This window comes from Mobula birostris, chromosome 2, assembly GCF_030028105.1.
Source record: "Mobula birostris isolate sMobBir1 chromosome 2, sMobBir1.hap1, whole genome shotgun sequence".
NCBI classification, from domain to species: Eukaryota; Metazoa; Chordata; class Chondrichthyes; order Myliobatiformes; family Myliobatidae; genus Mobula; species Mobula birostris.
Window position 1 is genome coordinate 220,129,025 of NC_092371.1, and position 16,912 is coordinate 220,145,936.

General features: G+C 40.5%; 1 protein-coding gene across 1 annotated transcript in view; it reads left to right on the forward strand.

Moving 5' to 3' along the window:
* The window catches only part of ptchd4 (patched domain containing 4), a 108,057-nt gene that overhangs the window by 37,058 nt on the left and 54,087 nt on the right, over nt 1-16,912 (forward strand). The window contains exon 2 of the mRNA XM_072279078.1: nt 1,697-2,174. Within this exon, the coding sequence (XP_072135179.1) occupies nt 1,697-2,174 (478 nt within the window). The remainder of the gene's footprint in view (nt 1-1,696; nt 2,175-16,912) is intronic.

Below are 16,912 nucleotides of genomic sequence, written 5' to 3' on the forward strand. Positions count from 1 at the left end.
TTCTAAGCTGCATGTACTATCAGGCTCAAGGACAGCTTTCCACCCTGCTATTGAAATGTTCCATAGTACGATGATATGAACTTATGACTTCACAATTTACCTCGTTGTGAACTTGCACCTTACTGTTTACCTGAATTTCATTTTCTCTGCACTGTAACACTCGGTTATTGTTTTACCTTGATCTACCTCAATGAACCACGGTAATGATTTCATCTGCACGAACGGTGCGCAAGACATGCTTTTTACTGAACCTCAGTAAATGTAGCAATAATAAAGCAATTTACCAGTTTATTATCTGCCAATCTGTACATTATTTCTACTCCCCAGACATCTACAATTTTATTTGTAATACTTGTTATACAAGTGGTTCGAAGTTATATCAAATAATTTTGCATATTTCCACCATTACCAGCATTTTTCTATCATAATGAGCATATTGGTTTCTGTAAAAGATACTTCACACAGACAGTAAAATATCTGCAGCAAGTGATTGAGTTGAATGAATGATATTTATGTACCTCTTTTTTATTTTAATAACGTTATTACAACAGTTGAAATAAATTGGTTTTTATACACATGCAGTATCATGAAGTAGTGAAAAGAAAAATGTACACTAGAAATTTTTTGATTGCAGGATCAAACAAATGAAGGTATTTTTATAAGAAAAGTAAGATTTAAGAGATCCAGTTCTGCGATTGAAAATGTCTTTGGGGCAGCAATAACATTTCCCAGTCTGCTCCCAAAATTTTTCAGACAAACCTATGGTGGAGGTGGTTGCTTGTGAATTACCCACCAGCAGACAACCGATCCAGTAGGTTCAGAGGAAATGCCAATATTGTCATTCTTCAGGGACAGCAGTTTGTGTTTGTTAGTCTGTATTACTTTGCTTGATATTCCCTTTTAATGGCAGTTGGGATATGATCTCAGTAATAATGCTAGTATGCTGACTTTATGTAGGAATATTTTGTATTAAGCATACATTTGGGCATGGTAGCGTGGCACGCTAGTGTAACACACACTAGTGTAACATTATTACAGTGCCAGCAATCGTGTTCAGTTTCCACTGATGACTATTAGGAGTTTGTGTATTCTCCCCGTGACTGCGTGGGGTCCCTCTGGGTGAGCTGGTTTCCTCCTGCGTTCCGAAGACATGAAGTTTAGTGGATTAACTGGTCACATGGGTGTAGTTGGGCAGCACCGACTTGTTGGACCAGAAGGGTCTGTTACCATACTGCATGTCTAAATAAAATTTTAAAAAAATACTAGACAGAACTGGTGAGATTTCAGGGATAGCTTGGCATCCCATCAGTGGCATTATGATGGTAGTTCAGGAAGAAGTGGCTTCTCTCGTCCTCTCATCAGAGTTTATCGGTGAAGTCAGAAAGAATGTCCAAGGAAGTGGATTATCCCCTAAAATCCTCACTAGCCCAGAATATGCTGAATTTATGATAAAACTACTGCATAGTTTCTAGAGTCACTCTTTTACAACTGCAGCATATAACCAGAATTAATTGTTCTTTCAAGGCTCTGTATTTCTTGAATTATCTATTTTACTTTCAACTTGATAACTGTAAACTCCCAGTGTTTAAGTAATAGTGTATACTGTTAATAATTTAGCTGAAATATAGTGAATGAAAATTTGTACAGATTTCATGAACTGAAAGTTAACATTAATTTAATCCTTTTATCATTAAAGGACGGCAGGGTGACGTTTATTGGGCATCAGCTTGGAGGTGTGATCTTCATCCCTAACAGCAGAGAACACCAGGTTAAATCAGCCAGTGCGGTGCAGATTACCTACTACCTTCAAAGCTATGGGTCTGCTTTACAAGACATTGCAGAGAAATGGGAAACTGAATTCTGTCAGCTCGTGCTAAAATTTCAACAGGAGCACAATGATCTGAAGCTGTATCCTCTGACGTCTTCTGGTCTATGGAAGGACTTCTATAAGACCAATACTGTGGCCAGAACGGAGGTGGTGGTGAGCCTGGTGTTGGTTCTAATTGCAGCCACTCTCACCAGCTCAATGAAGGACTGCCTTCGCAGCAAACCTTTCCTAGGACTACTAGGAATTATCACAATCTGCCTTTCCACTGTGACTGCAGCAGGGATATTCATCAGCACAGATGGCAAATACAACTCCACTCTGCTGGGAATCCCTTTCTTTGCCATGGGTAATTATTGATACAATTGCTCCTCCCTTAGTGATAAGAAGGAAACTTTATGACTCATATTAAATGTACTCTAATGCTTAAAATGCTGGCCAACTCTTTGGATATTTGAACATATGCATTGACTGAAAATTTTAATTGCTCAGTTACTTGGCCAGCATTAGATAAATAATACGCAGGAATAGAAAATCCTTTCGGCACCACAAACAAAATGCTGGATGAACTCACACGGTCAGCCAACATCTATGGAAAAGGAAAAAAGAGTTGACGTTTCAGGCCAATACTCTTCATCAGGACTGTTGAAGGGTCTTGGCCTGAAACATCAACTCCTTATTGCTTTCTATAGCTGCTACATGACCTGCGGAGTTCCTCCTGCATTTTGTGTGTATCACTCTGGATTTCCAGCATCTGCAGAATCTCTGGTGTTTATGATCCACTAGGGTTTAATTTTAAATATTTATATGTCATGACTACATATTTTCCCTATTTTTTTCAGTCTAAAGAAGATGTAAATTTAAAAAATTTATCTAAGAAGTTCACCATACAGAATTCAAAGAACATTTATAATACCAGTTCAAGCACAAAGACCAAATGTCTCATTGCTTTGATTTAGAATTTTTCTTCTTCCTGTGAATATAAAGGATAATCTTTGATAGAGGAACAAGGCCATACTATTAAAAAACTCACAAGTGCTGTTTTTTTACAATTTGCATCAGAAGAACAAGATTTAGTAGACAGTAGAGAATATGTAGGAGCAATGGACACAAAATGCTGGACGAACTCAGCAGTCAGGCAACACCTATGAAGCGAAACAAACTATCAATGTCTCAGGCTGAGACCCTTCACCAGGACAGGTGAAGATTTCGGTCCAAAACATCGATTGTTCATTTCCCTTCATAGATGCTGCCTGGCCTGTTGAGTCCCTCCAGTATTTTGTGTTTGTTGCTCCAGATTTCCAGCACCTGCAGAATCTCTTGTGTTGGAGAATACTTAGGGATAGAAATCAACAGAAAGTTCATTTTAAGGGTTACAGCTTACAGGTTACTTAGGGTTAATGGGTGATCGTGAATTAGCGACCTCTGCATCAATTTTGTTCCTGTGGATTGCTGGCATATTGTTGCTGCCTGTTTTGTGATTCCTCCGAAAATGACCTTCATCCCTTCCGCTTGTAGGTTTCCACTTCTATTGTAATTGCTTTCCTGGAGATCTACTGCTGGTTGCACTGAGAATATGTTATTTCCTTTAGGGTAAACAGACATACAGTTTCCCTAGGGTTAGAAAAAGTACTCAGCATGTTTTCTTTTGATTTGGTTTTCCAGCCAGAATCCAAATTAGAATCAGTTTTAATATCACTGGCATATACCGTGGAATTTGTTTTTTTACAGCAACAGTCCAGTGCATTTTTTAAAAAAAATATATATATAGTGCACGTGTGTGTGTGCATGTGTGTGTAGGAAGAAGCTGTTCCTAAAGTATTGAGTGCCTGTCTTCAGGCCCCTGTATCTCCTCCTTGATGGTAACAAAGAGAAGAGGGCATGTCCTGAGTGATGCGGGTCCTTAGTGATTGATGCCATGGTTTTGGGGCATCACCTTTTGAAGATATCCTTGGTGCTGGGGAAGCTAGTGTCCATGACGGAGCCATTAACTAAAATAGGAAGGTCGTCAAAATCACCATCACTTATTAATTTTACTTATGTAATTAACAATCGGACAAACCTTATTTTTATTTATCAGAACTCAGGATTATAACTGTGTGCACTGTACCCTTTTCTGTTCAGAATATTCATTAAATTTAATTTGTGGCAGGGTATTTTGTACACTTAGATGATAATGCTCCCTGTAGGCAATATTGTCTTCTGACCTTTCACCAACGTGCATAGCTAGCAAGTTCTCCCAGTGCAGCAAGGTTCAATATAAATAAAGTTATTCTTCAACTATCTATTCAAGACCAGCAGAAAGCATTGGAAGTGTTTCAATCCAGTACGTTCACATGTTTGGCCAAACTACACTCAAAGACTCCAGACTCACCTTTAGACAGTATAATCCCTTACCTACCATTGTAATTCCTATTCTTTCTACAATAAAATTGTTCCAGAAGAGCAGAGGTTCCTCTTTTGCTAAAATTATGTTCATCTGTTAGCTCTCCCCAGTTAAATTTCCCTGTTGTGCAGTGTATTTCACATTTCACAGAACTATACAAAGAAAGTTACAACCCACCCACACAGATTTTTGCATCATTGATGTGATTGTCCAGTCAAATTATGTCAAACACATTTTACCCTTGCCTTAAAGAATTACAGATTCCCTATGGACATCCATAAAGCCTCACATACTGAAATTGGCTGTGCATGCTACACTGAGAAAATGTAATTTGATGGTGATCATTCTGACTTAACTCAGCAGAGGAATACAGTTTAAGAAAGTCTCGAAGCTATTACTATTAACCCATGAATAGTTGATGGGCCACTTTGCACCCCATGCAACCATTTTCACTGCAAATGCATTTAAGTTTGAATATTGCATTGAGTTCCTTGTCTCAGTAAATTTTGGCTAAGAGTTCTGCCGAATGTGCTCAGATCACAAGGTTTGGAGACCATGTATCAGGAACCTGAAGGCATGGGTGTAAGGTGAGAGGATGGAGTTCTAAAGATTTCAGGGGAACTTCTTCAGGAAAACGAAGTAGAGTCAGATACAATACTATGTTAAACAGACATTAGAACAGGTACTTAAATAGGCAATGCATCGTAGAATTTAGATGTAATATGGAAAGTGGGACTAGTGTAGATGGGGCAAAAAGGTCGGCATGGACTGAAGGATCCATTTCTCCGCTGTTCAACACTATATGGTTCACCATTTCTTCATCACTGACAGCTCCCTTAAATCAATTACATGGAACTACAAGTGTGCTTATTTATTTAACAGAGTCAGAATCAGGTTAATATCTGAGGCTTATGTCATGAAATTTGTTGTTTTGTGGCAGCAGTACATTGCAACACAATTATTTTTAAAACTATATACTACAATAAGAAATATATATTAAAAAAACAAATTAAGTAAGTAGTGCCCAAAGAGCAAAAAATATTAGTGAGGTAGTATTCAGAAATCTAATGGTGATGGTTCCTGAAAGGTTGAGTGTAGTCTTCAGGCTCTTGTACCTCCTTCTTGATGGTAGCAATAACAAGAGGGCACATCTTGTGTGATGGGTGTCTTTAATGATGGATGCCATTTTCTTGAGGCATCATCTCTTAAAGGGGTCCGGGATGCTGGGGAGGCTAGTGCCCATGATGGAGCTGGCTGAATTTACAATTTTTTTAGGCATCCGTTAGTCTCGTGAGACCATAGATTTGCAACTTGGAAGGTTTCCAGGGCAGCAGCCTGGGCAAGGTTGTATGGAAGACTGGCAGTTGCCCATGCTGCAAGCCTCCCCTCTCCATGCCACCGATGTTGTCCAAGGGAAGGGCAAGGGCCGATACAGCTTGGCACCAGTGTCGTCACAGACCACTGTGTGGTTAAGTGCCTTCCTCAAGGACGCAACACTTTGCCCCGGCTGGGGCTCGAACTAGCGACCTTCAGATCACTAGACCAACGCCTTAACCACTTGGCCACGCGCCAACACTAAAAAGTTTACAACTTACTGCAGCTTTTACCCATCCTTTCCATACCAGATGGTGATGCAATCAGCTAGAACACTCTCAACGGTACAGCTGTAGAAATTTGTGAGAGTCTTTGGTGACATGTTAAGTTCCTCAAACTCCTAATGAAATATAGTCACTGTGTGTCTCCTTTGTTATTGCATCAAAATGTTGGATGCAGGATAGATCTTCAGTGATGTTGACACCCAGGAATTTGAAACTGCCCACCCTCTCTAACTCTTTGATGGGCACAGGTATGGGTTCCTTCATCTTCCCCTTCCTGAAGTCCCCAATCAATCCCTTGGGGCTTACTGATGTTGAGCGCAACGTGGCTGTTATGAAACCACTCATTCAGCTGGTCTGTCTTGGTCCTGTATGCCTTCTCGCCACCATTATTCATTTCTCCTATTGACAAAGTAAAACCCAGTCATCATTCTGAGAAGTGTCCTTATTGTCGACCCTGAATCATCCCAAAGCTCGAAGGAATGACCTTCTCCTGCAACCCAGAAATTTCACATTATCAAATATCATAAATTATTTATTTTGTGGCTTCTGAGTACAGTTTTTGAAGTTCAAAGTAAATTGATTATCAAAATATGTATATGTCATCATATGCTACCCTGAGATACATTTTCTTTCAGGCATTCACAGTAGAACAAAGAAATACAATAGAATCGCTGAAAAACTACACACAAAGATGAATAAACAACCAATGTGCAAAAGAAGACAAATTGTGCAAATACAGAAATAGTTATCAAGCTTAATAATTATTCTCTTACATAGAATGGAATTATTATTAATATTGTATGAGGTGTGAAACTACTCTGTCATTTTCGTGCAAAAAATATAAAGATTTCCTAATATAATTTCAGTAAATAAAAGAAAAGTACCTGACAAGAAAAGTCTTGGAAAATTATAGTTGAATATCTGGTCGATTATAGCCAACCTGTAAAGAAAGAAAGAAACAGAATGTTTTTTATTGTCCTTTCAAGATGTGCCAAAGCACTTAACTAACACACTTTAAAGAGCAGTCAAATTAGTAATGTCGTAAATACTGCAGCTAGTTTTATGTGATGTATTTATGTGATGACAACAAGAGTGAGTGATAAGAATTCATCAGGACATCAGAGAACAACGCTGATTATATTCATATCCTCAGCTTTTTGGCTGCACAGTAAAGGTTCATTGTCCGATTGGGATCAGAAATCAAGCATTATTTAATATTTTTCAATCACTTTGCACCAATCAGTAATTAGAACTTTTCTTAAAATGAGGAAGTGTGTATTTTATGCTCTTGCTTTATTTCATTTTAACAATTTTATACAGATAGTTTAGGAATTAAAACATATAATGGATTTTCGCACGCTAACAAGTCATAATAATTCTCTAACCATTAAAAGTCAATGTATGTAAATTAACATTTCTGCAACAAAATTTCACTGATTGGAAGTATATTTGAAGAATTCAATAATTCTTAACAATTGTGTTATATTTCATGTAATTTTGTAGACAACATCTTGCCATGGAAATATTTTTAGGCAGTCCCTCGAAATTGATGAACTTTTTGCACTGCAGTTTTGTGTAATTGTGGGATTTGTTATCACAGGCAGCTGTGAAGGCCAGGTCATTAAGGCAGAGATTGATAGGTTCTTGATTGGACACAGCATCAGTGGTTACGGGGAGAAGGCCAAGAAGTCGGGCTGAGGAGGGGAAAAAGGATCCGCCATGATTGAATGGCAGAAAAGACTCGATGGGCCAAATGGTCTCATGATCTTCTGGTTCAATGGGTTCTGACATGGCTTTTGAGGACAATGTGGAAATCCATACCTTTCCGCAGTGGGCAAGGATGTGTTGGTTGGTAGCTTTTGACCTTAATTTTGGATGGCAGTTAATAAGAGTACTGCAGACTCTTGCCTTTCCATCAGTGGAGTACTGCAGACTCTTGCCTTGCCTGCACAATGCAGTGGAGGAGAACTGGGTGTGTTGGAGGTTACACACTGGTATATCTAGCCTCTCATTTTAGGAGCAATTCTGGATTATCCTGAGCATTGACCACTCAGCTTTAATGTCTGGAGTATTTTCTGTTGACCCATTGATTTAAAAAGTGAAGTCTAGGTGTTTTTTTTTAAGTTGGCATTATACCTTCAATGAATTTACTGTTGTTTAAACAATTAGTTTTTTTTTTGTTTTAACTGAGGAATATTGATTTTTTTTATTAAGTGGATTTCAACCATTACAATATCTCTGACTACCAACGATGATTTAAAACTGAGATGTTCAACTTAAGTATTGCTATCAATTTCACAGTGTAATGTCAACACAAATCAATAGTTTTACCTATATTAAAATCTTTTAAATGTTTCAGGATTGTACTGTAAAAGTACCAGCTGCAATTCAATTTGCTTGTTACAATTTAAGAGCAATTGCCAGTTAGAAATCAGCTTGAAATAACAGTGCAAACATTCAAGGCTTGGTTCTACTCATTGAAATACTTGCAATATCTTCCCATCGTTACTTCTGCTCTTCAAGAACTCTGCTTTATAGATATAAAAGCTGCATACAGTGTATGTCAAAGCAGTCACATGAGCTTCCGTGTTGGTTTCAGGCACCTAGTCTAGTAAGTAAATATTGGTCAACCATCCAAATTTGTGCAGTAACTTTGGTAGCTGAAACTTTATAAAGTCATGAAATTGGTTTTGCCAGTCATAAATTTCCTTCCTGAAAATGATTAACTATCTGCTGTTGAGATAATCATTGACCATACATCTACTAACATTTGTTTAAGTGTTCACACTGAATGATTAACCTACATTGTTACACCTAATGAGTCCTGATGAAGGGTCGCGGCCTGAAACATCGACTGTTTACCCATTTTCACAGATGCTGCCTGGCCTGCTGAGTTCCTCCAGTATTTTGTTTGCATTGTTTTGGATTTCCAGCATCTGATGATTTTCGCTTGTTTGTGCTACATTATTACATCTCCCTTGAAGAATTTCACAGTTCTTCAAGTCAACTGTCCAAACATTTTCAGACAGGATTTTCAGAAGGACAAATAATTTTGTTGAAATTTTGTACATTATCAAAAAGTATCAAGCATAGTTAAAATGCTATGATGGTTACAAAATATAAAAATTAAACCCTCCGGCATTTTAATTAACTACTGGTCATAAATTTCAGCAGTGTCAGCTTTTGACATGACATTGAAATTCATAAAAGACTGAAACAAACCATTTAAGTTAGGTGACATAGAATGGAGCAAAATTAATTAAATTCAATGGGTCTAAAATAAGGGTCGCACTTCCCAGCTGTAAATTATTCAATAAAGTTACACATCTTATTAACACTGAGCCACACAAGCTGTAACTGGGAAATATAAAAATCTTTATTCACACAGCAAACCTCCGAGAGAGAGAGAGCAAGTCTAGGAGAATATGAAAGAATTTCACTCTCCTGACATGTTTTATACTTTTTCAACATAAAGTAACATAAATGATTAACTGTTGTTCCAATTGCTATAATCACCTACATCACTTTAATATTTGGAATTTACAGAATTGCATATTTATAATGGCAGTACATCCCAACCCCTTTGAATATTCCATATTCGTGTCAGTTTCAAAAGCCTATGTGTACAAACTGCAGACTCTCAGAATATATCTCTTTTGTTACAGTGTTGAGGGATAGCTCTATCAATATACAATTAACCAGAAGGTTAAGTGACAAAATGTACCTGTCCTGAACTGTGTCGTAAGGCTACGTCCACACTAGACCGGTTAAATCCGTAACCGAAGCTTTTTCTCTTCATTTTGACCCTCCGTCCACACTGAAACGGCGTTTTCCTGCCCTGAAAACGGAGCTTTTCTAAAACACTGTCCAGAGTGTTTAAATCTAAAAACACCGATTGGGCGTTGTAGTGTGTACGGGGTAACCGGCTAATTTTAAAAACACTGTCATGACGTGTCGGAACAAATGGTGGCGGCAGCGCCGCATTTCATTGTTTTCTTGAACGCAACCTCCAACACGACAACAACAATATCTGATAATAGATGTGTAACAGTCTAATGTAACATTGATGGAAATACAAGATAACACTGATGCAGACATGTTTTATACATTTAACAAGGTGCTTTATTAATGCATTGCTTGTGCAAACATTCAATAGATGCAATTGTCACTTTTGCCCAGTAACAAGCCTTATTGCATTTAGTTGTAGCTGCCGTCCCTTTCATCGGTGAAAAGACTATGGCTGTAGGAAATGCTTCTGGACAAATGCGCACCAAGTCTTTCGTTTGGCAATTTCCTCTTTAAGTTTGTCTAGTCTGTAACTGGACAAACGCGCACCAAGTATACCATTTCCTCTTCGCTTGTTTTCTGTGTGTCCTGCGCATGCATTCGTCCAAATGCCTGTTTTAATGTGGACGGAGGTATTTTCAAAAACGCCTTGTGTGGATGCCTATCGTTTTTACGCGAAACCAGCGTTTTCAAAATTACCTGGTCCAGTGTGGACGTAGCTTAAGTGCCAGAGGTATGTATGTCTTTAACAATGGCTAGAAAATTAATCTATTGTCTTTCCCTATTTACTTTCAATGGGATGTCCCACACACAACTAGCCACAAAATAGGTTCTGATTCAGATTCATTTATTTATCTCTTGCACATTGAAATATACAGGAAAATACGTCATTTGTCTTAACGACAGGAATAGTCCACAAGTGTCGGCACACATTACAGCACCATCAGAGCATGTCCACAGCTGGTCAGTTGGAAGATCAGTTGTGTACAGGTTTCATTTCCTAAAGACAGCTTCTCCTTTCATTTAATCCAAACTTTCATAGCTCCAGCATCCCTAACAGGCATTAAGATATTATTTGATCTTAGAATTTACAACTTCACCTGAACATTAAGATAAATATTTTGTAAACGCAAGAGGTTCTGCAGATTCTGGAAATCCAGAACAACACACACAAAATGGTGGAGGAACTCAGCAGACCAGGCAGCATCTGTGGAAATAAATAAACAGTTGACACTTCGGGCCGAGTCCCTTCTTCGGGACTGAAAAGGAAGGGAGAAGACGACAGGAGGAGGACAAGCTAGAAGGTGATATGTGGAGCCAGGTGGATGGGAGAGGGGTGATGAAGTAAGAAACTGGGAGATGCTAGGTGGAAAATGCAAGGGGCTGGAGATGAAGGAATTTGATAGAAAAGTAGAATGGACCATGGGAGAAAGGGAAGAAGGATGCACACCAGAGGGAGGTGATAGACAGCTAAGAGGCCAAAGTGTGGAATAAAAGAAGAGGGAAAAGGGAGGGAACAAAATTACTGGATGTTCACACCATCAGGTTGAAGACTACCCAGATGGAATATGAGCTGCTCTTCTTCCACCCTTCTTCCTCCTCTTCATCATGGCAGAAGAGGAGGCTATAGGCCAATGTTTTGGAATGGGAATGGGGATAGGAGTTAAAATGGTTGGCTGCCGGGAAATACCACTTTTTTGCAGATGGAGCTGAGGTGCTCGACAAAGCAGTCCCCCAATTCACGCTGGGTCAAATAATTTGTAATTCTAGCAGTCCAAAATCATACTTTACTCTGTGATTCACTTAATGGAAGTTTGAGGCCAAGACACTTGAGGAATTGATGCATGTTAAAGCATACTGAATGATGAATCAGGTGAATATTGTATCTGCTCTAGGCAAAGGCCAGTGTAATAATAAGGTCAAGGAAAACCAGGGTTTGTATACATCAAGAATGCCTTGATTGTCTCCCAGAGCCAAATTTAACTGTGGACCTCTGTATAACCGAAATTAGATTGGCATTGATTAATGGGCAGCATCAATGCACCTGACGAGTTGCTGGATTTTTCCTGATGAAGCCCGGTGTTCAATTCCTAAACATGAAATTTTCTAAATTCGACCGCTCCATTTTCCTTTCCGTATCAGTGTGTGAAATTTCTCACTTTTGGAGGAGCAGTTGAGTTCCTGTCCATCTGCTCATCAGACACTGACAGATACCTGAACAGTCTTCCCCTCGAACTCACTTCTACCACACTAATGCTACCTTTATAGAACAGCACTTGTTAGTCATTTATCCAAATGTTCAACCTAACTTGATTGTTTTGAGTATCCAGTCAGAAATCACAGGCCTTTCCCCAAAACTTGTAAAAATCTGGATTGAAATGGTAGTGGACTTTGAGGAATAGAGTTCAAATACACACCTCATGCCTCCAAGAGGACCTTGTTGTAAGGTTTAGAGGCTTGTGTGCCTCAATGACTCAGAGAGCTATGTTGGCTGGAGTCAGGGTTTATGTTTTGGCTCTTAGTAAGGTCACCGTGCCAAAGGGTAGAGGACAGACTAAGAGTGGTCCACCAGTCCTCCAGGTTTGGGGGTTCAGGGTTAACAACCCTGACTGGCAAAACAAAATTGTTACTGAAACAGCAATGAAAAATCCACCTACATCTGAGTGCGACGGTATTCCTGGGTCTCCAGCCGGGACTTGCATGTCTGACAGTAGTGAAAACCAAGAGGAAGCTACTGACACGATGAAGGAAGCCCTGAACACCACCAGAGATGGAGGACCTTCATTGCTGCCTTAAATTTCAGCGGCGTAACAGGCAGTAAGCAAGTATACACCTCACACAAGAGGCGAATAGTTTGAATTCAGATCACATGTATAGTCAAACATTCTAAACATGAACAAAATTATTTTACATTTAATCAGGCAGATTATAGACCACTTCACAAGTGTCACCTATACTACTTTTTCTCCAAAACACAAAATAATCTGCAGATGCTGTTGTCAAAGGAACACTCACAATGCGCTGGAGGACCTCAGCAATAGATGACCCCAACCGGATCTCCCATCCGGCACTTATCCCTGTAAGCGTAAGTGCTACACCTGTCCCTACAACTCCTCTCTTGCCACCATTCAGGGGCCCAAACAGTCCTTCCAGGTGAGGCAACACTTCACTTGCGTATCTGTTGGGGTCATCTTTTGCATCCAGTGCTCCCGGTGCAGCCTCCTCTACATCGGTGAAACCCAATGCAGATTGGGGGACCGCTTCGTCGAGCACCTCCACTCCATCTGCCACAACAGACAGGATCTTCCGGTAGCCACACACTTCAACTCTGCTTCCCATTCCCATTCAGAAATGTCGATACATGGCCTCCTCTACTGCCATGATGAGGGTAAACTTAGGTTGGAGGAGCAACATCTCATATACCGTCTAGGTAGTCTCCAGCCCCTTGGTGTGAACATAGAATTCTCCAACTTCCGGTAATTCCCTCCCCCTCCCTTCCTCTATCCCTATTTCACATCACCTCCCTCATAGTTCCGCCTCCTTCCACTACTGCGCATTGTTCTCCTGCCAATCACCTCCCTGCTTCCCCTCCTCCACCCCTTTGTCTTTCAAATTACTGTTTTTTTCAACTACCAGCAATCTTCAAACCCGCCCCAAAGTTCTTCCTTCAGTCCTGACGAAGGGTTTCAGCCCGAAATGTCAACTAATCTTTTCAACTGATGCTGACTGACCTGCTGAGTTCCTCCAGCGCATTGTGAGTGCTACTTTTTCTCCAGATTGTTTCTTGCTGACAATTGCTGCTCAATGCTGACTAATGGCACCTTTTCAATAACTAATGTGGTGGGGGGGGGGCAAAAATAGATGCTTTGAGGCTTCCACAGAAAGCAAAAAATCTATTCCATTAGGTTTCTAATATTATGGTGACACAGTTTGTACAGCTGCCACCTCTCAACTCCAGTTGATAACAGGTTCATTTCAGATCTCTGGTTTGTCTGTGTGGAGTTTGTACAATCTCTTTGAGTGACTATCAGCTTTCTCAGGGTTTTCTGCTTTCTCCCCACATTCCAAAGGCAAGTAATAGACAATAGACAATAGGTGCAGGAGTAGGCCATTCAGCCCTTCGAGCCAGCACCACCATTCACTGTGATCATGACTGATCATCCACAATCAGTACCCTTTTCCTGCCTTCTCCCCATATCCCTTGACTCCGCTATCTTTAAGAGCTCTATCTAACTCTTTCTTGAAAGAATCCAGAGAATTGGCCTCCACTGCCTTCTGAGGCAGAGCATTCCACAGAACCACAACCCTCTGTGTGAAAAAGTTTTTCCTCAACTCCGTTCTAAACAGTCTACTCCTTATTCTTAAACTGTGGCCTCTGGTTCTGGACTCCCCCAACATCGAGAACATGTTTCCTGCCCCTAGCGTGTGCAATCCCTTAATAATCTTATACGTTTCAATCAGATCCCCTCTCATCCTTCTAAATTCCAGAGTATACAAGCCCAGTTGCTCCAATCTTTCAACATATGACAGTCCTACCATCCCAGGAATTAACCTCGTGAACCTATGCTGCACTCCCTCAATAGCTAGAATGTCCTTCCTCAAATCTGGAGACCAAAACTCCAAAACTCTACACAATACTCCAGGTGTGGTCTCACCAGGGCCCTGTACAACTGCAGAAGGACCTCTTTGCTCCTATACTCAACTCCCCTTGTTATGAAGGCCTACATGCCATTAGCTTTCTTCACTGCCTGCTGTACCTGTTTGCTTACCTTCAATGACTGATGAACAAGGACAGCTAGATCTCATTGTACTTCCCCTTTTCCTAACTTGACTCCATTCAGATAGTAATCTGCCTTCCTGTTCTTGCCACCAAAGTGGATAACCTCACATTTATCCACATTAAACTGCAGCTGCCATCCATCTGCCCACTCACCCAACCTGTCCAAGTCACCCTGCATTCTTATAACATCCTCCTCACATTTCACACTGCCACCCAGCTTTGTGTCATCTGAAAATTTGCTGATGTTACTTTTAATCCCTTCATCTAAATCATTAATGTATATTGTAAATAGCTGCGATCCCAGCACCGAGCCTTGCGGTATCCCACTAGTCACTGCCTGCCATTCTGAAAAGGACCCATTAATCCCTACTCTTTGTTTCTTGTCTGCCAACCAATTTGCTATCCATGTCAGTACCCTACCCCCAACACCATTTGCTCTAATTTTGCACACTAACCTCCTATGTGGGACCTTATCAAAGGCTTTCTGAAAGTCCAGGTACACTACATCCACTGGCTTTCCCATGTACATTTTCATAGTTACATTCTCAAAAAATTCCAGAAGATTAGTCAAGCATGATTTCCCCTTCATAAATCCATGCTGACTCGGACCAATCCTGCTACTGCTATCCAAATATGCCGCTATTTCATCTTTTATAATTGATTCCAGCATCTTCCCCACCACTGATGTCAGACTAACTGGTCTATAAATCCCTGTCTTCTCTCTCCCTCCTTTCTTAAAAAGTGGGATAACATTAGCTACCCTCCAATCCGCAGGAACTGATCCTGAATCTATAGAACATTGGAAAATGATTACCAATGCATCCACGATTTCTAGAGCCACCTCCTTAAGTACCCTGGGATGCAGGCCATCAGGCCCTGGGGATTTATCAGCCTTCAGTCCCATCAGTTTACCCAACACAATTTTCTGCCTGATGTGAATTTCTTTCAGTTCCTCTGTTACCCTTGGTCCTCTGGCCACTATTACATCTGGGAGATTGTTTGTGTCTTCCCTAGTGAAGACAGATCCAAAGTACCTGTTCAGCTCATCTGCTATTTCCTTGTTCCCCATAATAATTTCACCCGTTTTTGTCTTCAAGGGCCCAACTTTGGTCTTAACTAATCTTTTCCTCTTCACATACCTAAAGAAGCTTTTACTATCCTCCTTCATATTCCTGGCTAGCTAACCTTCGTACCTCATCTTTTTCCCCCATATTGCCTTTTTAGTTATCTTCTGTTGCTCCTTAAAAGTCTCCCAATCCTCTGGCTTCCCACTCATCCTTGCTATGTTATACTTCTTCACTTTTATTTTTATACTGTCCTTGACTTCCCTTGTCATCCACGGTCGCCCCTTACTCCCCTTAGAATCTTTCTTCCTCTTTGGAATGAACTGATCCTGCACCTTCTGTATTATTCCCAGAAATACCTGCCATTGTTGTTCCACTGTCATCCCTGCTAGGGTATCTTTCCAGTCAACTTTGTCCAGCTCGTCCCTCATGGGTCCATAGTCCCCTTTGTTCAACTGTAATACTGACACTTCCGATCTTCCCTTCTCCCTCTCAAACTGTAGATTAAAACTTATCATATTATGGTCACTACCTCCTAATGGCTCCTTTACCTCGAGTTCCCTTATCAAATCTGGCTCATTACACAACACTAAATTCAGTATTGCCTTCTCCCTGGTAGGCTCTAATACAAGTTGCTCTAAGAATCCAACTCTGAGGCATTCCACAAACTCCCTTTCTTGGGGTCCAGTACCAACCTGATTTTCTCAGTCTACCTGCATGTTGAAATCCCCCGTAACAACCGTAGAATTACCTTTGCGACATGTCAATTTTAACTTTTGATTTAACTTGCACCCTATATCTGGGCTACTGTTTGGGGGCCTGTAGATAACTCCCATCAGGATCTTTTTGCCCTTACAGTTTCTCAGTTCTATCCATACTGACTCTACATCTCCTGATTCTATGTCCCCCTCGCACGTGACTGAATTTCATTCCTCACCAACAGAGCCCCCGCCCCCTCTGCCAACCTGTCTGTCCTTTCGATAGGATGTATACCCTAAATATTCATTTCCCAGCCCTGGTCCTCTTGCAGCCATGTCTCTGTTATTCCCACAACATCATACTTGCCAATTTCCAACTCAGCCTCAAGCTCATCCACTTTATTTCTTATACTCCATGCATTCATATATAATACTTTTAATCCTTTTAAAGTAATACTTTTACTCCCCTCACCTTTCACATCGATTCCTATTGCACTTGGCCATACTCTCCGATCCCTTCCTGAGCTTTCTGCCCCTTTAATTCGGTTGTCTTTCTTAACTTTTCTTATTCTCTCATTCCCTTTAACTCCATTCTTATATTTCCAGTTCATCCCCTCCCCCCCTCTACTTAGTTTAAACACACCCGTGTAGCAGTGGCAAACCTGCCTGCCAGAATGCTGGTCCCCCATCTGTTAAGGTGCAACCCATCCCTTCTGTACAATTCATCCTTACCCCAAAACAGATCCCAGTGGTCCAAGAATCTAAATCCCTGTTT